General features: G+C 42.6%; 1 protein-coding gene across 1 annotated transcript; it reads left to right on the plus strand.

Moving 5' to 3' along the window:
- Positions 1-5774: 5774 nt before the first annotated feature.
- On the plus strand, positions 5775-6728 carry LOC141129710 (olfactory receptor 51E1-like). The gene has a single exon (XM_073617804.1). The coding sequence runs from the start codon at positions 5775-5777 to the stop codon at positions 6726-6728; it is 954 nt and encodes a 317-aa protein (XP_073473905.1).
- The last annotated feature ends 3145 nt before the right edge of the window (positions 6729-9873 follow it).

Here is a 9873-nt window from a genome sequence, read left to right on the forward strand (position 1 = left end):
ATTGCATGCGTCTGACCATTGCGGATAACAAGGATGGTAGCTGGGTGGCGCCATTTGTATGGTACTTTGTGGTTCTGCAGACCTTTGGTTATCGGGTTCAGTTGCCGACGCAGTTGGAGGGTGTACTTGGACAGGTCAGGGAAAAGTTGTATCCCAGTATAGGGGCTGGGTAGTGGAGATTTTGCTCTAAGGCCCATAAGGAGCTTTTCTTTGGTTTGGTAGAAGTGGACCCTCATTAGTACATCTCTAGGGACCGAGGCTGCCAGGTGGGACGGTTTGGCAATTCTGTGTATTCTGTCAATAATGGCGTCTCTGGGGGAAGCTTCAGGTATCACTAGATGTATTAATTCTTTCGCGTAGCGTGGTAAGTCCACCGGGAGTATGGACTCCGGGACTCCCCTCAGTTTAATGTTGTTCCTGCGTGACCTGTCTTCTAAATCCGCCATTTTGGCGCGCATCCATGCCTGTTCCTCCTTGATATTGTCATAAGAATCAATCACTTCATTTACTGTGGAAGTACAGGCCTGTATACCCCTCTCAGCATTAGTCATTCTGTCATCTAGCTTGTGAATGTCAGCGGTGACTCTGTGGAACATGGATGAAAGATCATTCATGAGGGAGGATTGAAGGGACAGAAGCATGTCCTTCATAGTTGTGTCCATGACTGGCTGCCCTGATGTGGGGAAGGAGGCCATGGAGGAATGCAGGGCCTGGTCTATGGAGAAGGGGATGGGAGCCTGGGCCTCAATTAGTTGGCGCTGTGTGTGCAGCGTCAGTGTATCTAGCCTCATCCGAGCTTTTGCTGGGCTGCTGGGGAGAGGGTCACTCTCTGGGGCTTGGTACTTGTCAGGAATCGTACCTGTGGAGTGCTGTGCGTCCTGGAGATCATCCGGGAGGTCCGTGTATGATTCGGACGGCGCGGCCTGGTCGGCGCCATCTTGGGAGTCCCAGCCCGCCGGCTTGTAGGCGAATTCTGTTAGTTTTTGGGGCTTGTGCTCCGTAAATCTTTTCCTGGATGGCTGCATCTTTGTCTCCTGGGTGCCTGGAGCGAGGATGGGTGCGGATGGAGTCGTGGTGTGGGCCGATTACGCTGGATTGTGTCCCCTGGCTGCTGAGCTATGCAGTTAAGCGTCCATCTTCAGCTCCGGTTGGCCACGCCCCCCTATGCTTGCTTTCTAATAAGTCCTGTACTTACTCCAGTCCACTCCCTCAATCACAAGACCTGACTCAGTCTCCTCCTCAACTGAATCTAAAAAGATTCAGGAATGCAGTGTGACTCAGGCACAAAAGGGATAAGCTGATTGGCTAAAGATATTAAATAAGATACATCACTCACTAATACACTGTCCATTCGAAAGAACGATTCAAGAACACGAAATTACGAACATACATATTAGGATACACTTACACTGTCCATTCAAAAGAATGATTCAAGAACACAAACAAATGAAATTACGAACAGACGAAATTACGAACAGACAAAGGATTAAAATACAAAATGTAAATCATTCGTTATAGAGGTAATTTTCTTTCTTTTACTGTTTTGAAGTTTTGTATTTTCGTGTTTGTCCGTTAGTAAGTTCGTATTTTCGCGTGTTCGTTATTTTGCTTATTCGGAATTTCTGTATTTTGATTCTTTCAGCTATTCGGAAGTTCGAACGGAAATCTATTTGTTACGAACCGAATTGCACATGTCTAATAATTCCTTTAATATCTTCACAGTCTGAAAAGCAAGACAGGACAAACTGTTACCGCATTGACCATTTGGACACAATTTGCTTTGACCATTTGGACACAATCATTTAAAATCATTGATTTATATACATAGTATAAACCAATAATACTCAACTAGAAGTAAATAATAATACATACAAAAATATTGGACCCACACCCTGAGGCAGCAACATCAGGCAGCCTGGGCTCAGAGTATTGCTACACCACAGCACCCATTCATCAGCACCCACCACGTGAACCCATGACACTATCAGACTGTCCAGAAGACCCTTTAAAAAAGGTATGTAGATACAATATACTGTATATAACGCTTTCTAAAATTTGTCCCAAGAACCCCCAAAGGTTCTGGTGCAGTAGCCAAGACTGCCAAGCAGGCATATCCACCCCAGCTTAGCCAACAAAATGAGCGGAGCTTGGTGTTGTGAATTGAGAAGGTGGTAAATATTTGGCACATGTCCTTTCACATGCTCCATTTTCCTTTTGGGCTTAGGCTCTAGGTCACAGGGATATCCAAACTATATTCCTCCAGCTGTTGCGGAACTACACACCCCATGAGGCATTGAAAATCTCTGACATTCAAAGACATGACTAGGCATTAGGGTTGCACCAATACCGATAATAGTATCGGTATTGGTGCTGATACTGAGCATACTCCTGCCAATGCTCTAATGCTTCACCCAATACCTGGGCAGTGAGGGGTAATCGGTGTGATGGTGGGGGAGTTACAAGCACTGATCTCCCTGTATAGATTTCAATAAGGCAGCTGACAGCCGCTTCTCCCCCCTGCAGCTTTAAGTTGCTTTATTGAAATCTATACAGGGAGATCGGTGCCTGTAACCCCCCCCACCACCGCACCGATCACCCCTGACTGTCCCCTGCATCCTCCTTCATGCTCCTCCGGTCCCCCGTCATGCCCTCCCTGTTCCTACGGTCCTCCACCATATCCTTCTTGCTCCTCCAGTCCCCCGACATGTCCTCTGTGATCCTCCGGTCCCCCCCATGTCCTCCGTGCTCCTCCAGTCCCTCGCATGTCGTCCGTGCTCCTCTGGTCCCCCTCCGTGATCCCCTGGTTCCCACCTGTCCCGGATCTGTCAGGATGGAGAGTGGAGGAAGAAGCCGGTAAATCTGTCATTTACTGGCTCCTTCCTTTTCTGAATGCACAGAGTCAGTGATCACTGACTGTCCATTCACATAACTGAGCATAGTAATCTGTATTTATGATATCTCAATTTATGAATGAAGAGGAGCCGCTGTCTCCTGACCATTCATTTTCAGTGTAGCTGAGGCTGCAGAGAAAGGGACTAGGGAATCTGTGTCCTCAGTCCCTTTCTCTGTTTCAAAGGGGAGATGTCAAGGGTATGTTTAGACCCCTGATATCTCACCAAAGCCCCCCAACAAGGCTGATAAAAAATAATAATAATAACAAAAAAATTTTTTTTATAAATATTTAAAAGGTAAATTTGTAAAAATAAAAAAAAATATAATTAAAAAAAAACAAAACACTGACATCGTCCACCCCCCCCCCCCCCCCCAAAAAAAAAGCACTGTAAAAAAATACAAAAAATATATATATTGTAAAAAATAATAAAAAAAAATTGTAAAAAATAAAATTGTAAAAAACATTTAACATGACATTTAAAAAAAGAATCGGTAATCGGTATCGGTGAGTACTTGAAAAAAAGTATCGGTACTTGTACTTGGTCTTAAAGAAGTGTTATCAGTGCAACCCTACTAGGCATGATGGGAATTATAGTTCCTGAACAAATGGAGGGCCATAGTTTGGAGACCCTTGCTCTAGGAGGATGGTGTGTTAAAGTGTTACTAAACCCAGGACTCTGCATTCACTGTATCTGATCTCCCACAGTACACAGAACATGGGAATGCAATTATTTTTAGCAAATATAAACTGCTAAATACCTTTTCTCATTAGCAGAATATAGCAGTCTTGTGACTTCTATTAGTGTCCCGCAGAGCACTGGTTAAAGCTTGTAGGAGGAGCTTTCATTCTCCTTTGACTGTACTATGGGGCTGCAGGACCCCTGAACCTCTATTTGGACAGTGCTGATTGGCCCTTTGGCTATCACATGCAGCCTCCCAAAAAAAGAACTCTAATACACACCAAACTGAGCATGTTCAGAGACTCTCCAAGGCTCTGTACTATCAGGAGATCAGGAGATGGATTGGGGACTGTGGAAAAAGGGGAAGATCAGAGAAGACAGGATCAAACAGCCTTTTTTACACAATGGTTTAACCCCTTAGGTTCCACAATGAGTATAACAAGCATGTTTTACCGCCTATACGGATTTTTAGTAACATTTTAAGTTATTTTTTGTTCTCCTGGGATGTAGTTTTCTGCAGAATCTCCCCTCCTAGGAGGCCCCTAAAGATGCTGGCTTGCTGAAAGAAAAGTAATGGGCCTTGAGAAATAAGCTGTAGCTGACTGCCACAAGAAAGGTGATAAGGGACTGGAGGATGAAGCAATCTTTGGTGACAGCTTTGGAAAGTCCAGCTGCAGATGGAGCCGGAGGAAACTGCGTACAGCTTCATCCACCCATTGGGTCTCTTTATCCAGAATTTCCTCATCTAGGTGAGCCATTATGTAGGGATACAGATATTCATATTACTCAGCCACTTTCTTAAAGATAATTCGCTGCACCCTGGACAGCCTGGGCAGGGTCTTGGGATCTCTGTATTCAGATAGGACCCGTGTGTTTGGAGCATGCCGAACCGGGCATCCCGCAAACAGTATCAGGTTTGCAATTAAACTTTGTTGCTTCTATCTGCTTGGTGGGGATCACTTTAAGGAACCAATGCTCCCAGCGACCCTCCTCAAAGTATTGAGTAATGCATACAGTTGGGGCAGTGTTAGCAGACAGTTCAATCTTAACACTCATGTTAGGCCAAATAAATCTCTTTGCATTTGAGAAGTGTCTGGCGCCCTATGCTGCTCTCTTGCTTCTGGATAGGCCCTCAGACAGCCTACCAGCCAGATGTTCCCAGGATAGGCCCCAGGCTCTGGCCTAGCAACCCGGGGTAGCACAACACACGTCCACCCAGACAGCCATCCAGGTGGCTTAGAACCTGATCACCTGACTCCACCCAAATATATAGGCTCTCCCAGCAGGCCAAGGGATCCAAGGAAATCTCTGCCCATTGACTGAGATACCCCATGTACTCCTAATCTGTCCTTGCAATGCCCTTGTCTTATCTAATGTCATCAGGTACCCGGCCACCTAGCGACAGAAGAGAGAGGTGCAGCAATTCCAGAATTAGGGCAAAGTCAGTTGACCCCCTAGCAATTGGCCAAGGCAACTATCACTTAGCAAAAACATTTAAGAGCAACCCTGCCTAAACATCAGGGTGCTACCTGTGTGTGGACAGTTAAAGCATTAGAATGACAGCTTGTTCTGTGCAGAATCATTCAGGAACACAGTAGACCTGGAGCTACACTAATTTCTACCAAACACATATCTAAAGTCTATAATTTGAATACTTTGGGAATAATTTTGGATATGAGAAGAGAGTGTTCAAGAATTCTGAGGTTGTGGTTTTGAAGCACCGATATTTTATCATAAAGTTCAATTTGTTCCATGGGTCCCCTTATGTGGTAGATGTAAACTGTTCACCATAACTATGCAGACTTAATCAGAACAGATCAGTACAATTTTTAATTAAAAGTTGTCTTTGCTTTTGATAATATGCCACCTTCCATACTTGTTTTCTCTTGGAAAAATCTTGTTAAATTAATCCGCACTACTTCATTACATTTCTGACACTAATTAGTCCATAAGGGGCAAGTGTAACAACTATGGTCCACTGGGAGGACTTGGATGCAGTAATTGCAAAATCTTAAATAATGAGTGAGCTGACAGCTTTATAAAACCTATAAAAACCCAACTGAATTCAAGAGAAAAGCAATGCGACGAGAGTTACACTAGTATCCACAGGGCTTCTGTGAATTCAAATTTTCACTTTACAGAGTTTAAATTGAATAGAACATTTTAAGAATTTTTGACTCCGGCAAGACATAAATCCACGTTATGAGTTTATCTCTACAGAATGTCTCAGTAACTATTACCAACTTTGTTCTGGTGGGGCTTATTGAGATTGAATCATTTCAATATGTATTTGCTCCTTTGGCTCTTGCATTATTTTCAATCACATTGTTTATGAGTTCTATGATTGTCTATATAACATGGACAGAGAAAAGCTTGCATGAACCTATGTACATCTTTATATGCGTCTTGGTTATCAATGGCATGTTGGGGAACTTATCATATTATCCGAAGCTGGCCATTGACTTGTTGTCTAGATGCTCAACCATCTCATTTACAGGATGTTTCTTTCAATCTTTCTGTATCCAGTTATATGGAAATTGTGAAATGTATTTTTTTACGGCAATGGCATATGATCGATATCTGGCTGTAGGCCACCCTCTGAGATACCACATTCTGATGACCAACTTTACACCTCTAAAAATATCACTTGCCATATATAGTTGCTTACTGGTGACAATAACTGTGAGTATATTATTAACATTGAGACTAACTTTTTGTGAGGTAAATATTAACAATATCTATTGTGAGATTGCAGCAATACAACAGCTTGCTTGTAACGATATAACAGTTAACATTATCTATGGAGTAACTTTGTCCTTGTCCACCATAATTGCCTGCTTGCTTATAATAATGTACTCTTACATAAGAACAATTGTCATCTGTCTGAAACTTTCTACGGAATCCTCTCAGAAAGCTATAAATACATTGCTGACTCACATATTGGCCTTCTCCGTTTATGTTGTCACCTTCATGTTCATTAGTTTAAGGTCCAGGATACATTGGGGTTCTGTATCAACTCATTTTCATGTTATCATACCTTTGATTGGTACCAGCATAGCTATTTCTGCAAACCCTCTGATTTACGGGATAAGGACCAAAGCTCTCAGAAAAAAAATTGTATGCAACCTGCAGAAAATGGTTGGCAAAACAAAATAAAAAAAAGTTTATATTGATAAGGAGTCTTACCATTGTAGAGATATTTTATTTGTCTAAATACCTTTTTACCTTTTTTGGATTCTGTAGGTAACAGAGAGCTGCAGTCCAGCCTGTTGGAGTGTGCCTGTAATGCCGCATACACACGCTCGGACATTCCGACAACAAAATCCTGGATTTTTTTTCCGACGGATGTTGGCTCAAACTTGTTCTGCTTCCACACGGTCGCACAAATGTTGCCGAAAATTTCCGAACGTTCATGAAGTTCAATAGTCAGTGCAGCTCTTCTGCTTGATTCCGAGCATGCGTGGAATTTAGGTTGGTGTGTTGGAATCGTCTACACACGCTCAGAATTTCCGACAACGGATTTTGTAGTCGGAAAATTTGAGATTCAGCTCTCAAATTTTTGTTGTTGGAAATTCTGACAACAAATGTCCGCTGGAGCCTACACATGGTCGGAATTTCCGACAACAAGCTCCCATCGAACATTTGTTGTCAGAAATTACGAGCGTGTGTACACGGCATTAGTGTTCTCTATGCATTGTGTGTACTGTCTCAGTCACTGTCTGCTTGAGCTTGCTCCAGCAGGGTGTACATTTTGAAGTGTCATTTTGTGTTATGGATGTTTAGTTTAGTGTCAATCAACAGGCCTGGGGGTCCTGGTGAGGTGCCTGGGAGGGTTAATAAATGTTTCAGATAGTTCCTTGCACATGATCTTCTCTTCTAGGCTTCTGCCTGGTGAGGATGCTACAGTGACAATTTTTATTCTCCTGAGATTTTAGACCTAGGGGCTTCAAGCATTGCCCCATTGGCTGCAAGGGATCTTCTCTTTTAGGAGAAGATGAAGTAAACTGCAGCTGTCCCCATAAGAGGTCTGGTTGAGTGGAAAGTAATACATGAAGTGAAATAAAGCATCAACTGTGCTTATCCCATTACTGTCAGCAGTTTGATTGCAGTAGGAGACTGCTCTATTTGTCTAGAAACCCTTTGTCTAGCCTCTCTAAAGTTTGCTCACTGCTTGCAGTTTAAAGAGACAGTGACATGTGCACCACAGTACAGACGGGCCCCAATGTTAGCCAGCTTAAATTTGCTAATTAGGCTCCAGGTACTTTACAGTCATTCCCAGGAGTACCCCTCTTAGGAACGCATACACCTACCCACTCATAGGGGTGTATGCAGAGAGTGCACTCTGGGACACTTTTTAAATAGATATTGCTAAGACTTATGCCCCGTACACACGGTCGGACATTGATCGGACATTCCGACAACAAAGTCCATTGATTTTTTCCGACGGATGTTGGCTCAAACTTGTTTTCCATACACACGGTCACACAAAGTTATTGGAAAATCCGATTGTTCTGAACGCCGTGATGTAAAACATGTACGTCGGGACTATAAACGGGGCAGTAGCCAATAGCTTTCGTCTCTTAATTTATTCTGAGCATGCGTGGCACTTTGTCCGTCAGATTTGTGTACACACGATCGGAATTTCTGACAAGGGATTTTGTTGTTGGAAAATTTTATAGCAAGCTCTCAAACTTTGTGTGTCGGAAATTCCGATGGAAAATGAGTGATGGAGCCTACACACGGTCGGAATTTCTGACAACATGGTCCTATCACACATTTTCCGTCGGGAAATCTGACCGTGTGTACAGGGCATTACAGTGAGACTTGTCTTTTTACTGTTTCTGCTCTTTGTAGTTTATCCTGTTCTTATTAGTGCTGGGTATACCAGTTTAATATGGTTTAGCTTTATTGCAGTTTAATTTGATTGCCATAGTTGAGGCTAGTATCCCCGTCAGTTGCTGTACTCTAACGCATTCTAACATTCTCTGACCTGTTTACTGGTTTGTGCATTGTGTTTATCTTACCTTGCCATATTACACTTATTTTCTACCATTAAGCAGTCTGTGGCCTATTTTTGGTATGCTAACTTAGTATACTAATACTTAAGTTATACAGGTGGGTGCAGCCTTCAACATATATAACCAGGTGTTTCAGAGGGGACAGAGTAGTTTACAGAGTCATGGCAGAACAGAGAACCCATCATACTAAGCAGCTCCTGTGTTTTGTAAGCCCTGCAAAGGTCCTGGATAAGGCAGGGATCAGGAAAAGGATAATCAGAAATTGGTATATGGCTAACAGGCAAAACAGTGAAGTACTGATGAAAGTCAATGGAGAGGTTTTATACCCTTTCAACAGCCAGCATCAGGTGTAACCTAACTGCGCAGTGGGCAGCGTCGTCTAAAGCCTCCATCTTGCAACAGCCTGTATGCTTTCAGTATCTACAGATGGTGGTATTTGGCAGTGATAGAAGGGAGAATTCCAGGAGGAGATGTTCCCCTGGCTGGCTAATGTGCAGGGAAGATGGTACACAGGTCTGGTCAAGGCAGTTTATGGACAGAGTTCAGGATACACCATTGCATGCTTTAGTTTTGGCATGTTAGTCTTCTTATTGAGTCAATAGGGCAATTTATGCCCTTTGAAATGCGAGAGTCGTTCATGATCAACAGTATTTTTGCAGATTAAAAATCAAAGCCTATGATATAAGGGGACACTGGGGATTTTGAGAAGTTTTGGCATATTAGGGAATCTTTTATTAATATGCCTATTAACAGGGTTTTAAAGTAATTTTGCTACTGTTTGTCTATTCACATATCTCTGCATACATATGTTTTTGCAGATTTTGTATAGAACTTCAAGTTCACTTTTCCTTCTGTGTTGACCCCACCTGTGGGTATGAGTAAATTCCTCTGATATAGGTCTCGCCGTTGGCTGGAACTAAATTGTTCCATGTAGGTCATTATGTATATAGACTCGTTGCTACTTATGTTTTTTTTATTTTGTTTGTATTGTAGATACCATTTTTTTACATAAGTGCCAATTATTCAAATACCAGTCTAATCAGACCCACCTGTGTGATATTCCCTTGCACTTGCCTTTCATGGGTGGGTCACAACCCAAGTCTTGCTTCCTCCTTTTTGGGCTTTCTGGTGGGAGCCCTATTCCATCTTCTTTATCTCTCTTTAGAGGATTTTCAGGTAACCATAAGGGCAATGAAAGGTGTTTGCACATGAATGGATTGCAATGTAATGATACAGTATATGTATGGACAACTTTTGTTAATTACCTTTATGTTTTGTATTTA

Source organism: Aquarana catesbeiana, linkage group LG02 (assembly GCF_042186555.1).
Source record: "Aquarana catesbeiana isolate 2022-GZ linkage group LG02, ASM4218655v1, whole genome shotgun sequence".
NCBI lineage: Eukaryota > Metazoa > Chordata > Amphibia > Anura > Ranidae > Aquarana > Aquarana catesbeiana.

Bases quoted from the DNA above. Each gene is read 5' to 3' on its own strand.
- LOC141129710 (XM_073617804.1), top strand. From the start codon at position 5,775: ATGAGTTTATCTCTACAGAATGTCTCAGTAACTATTACCAACTTTGTT.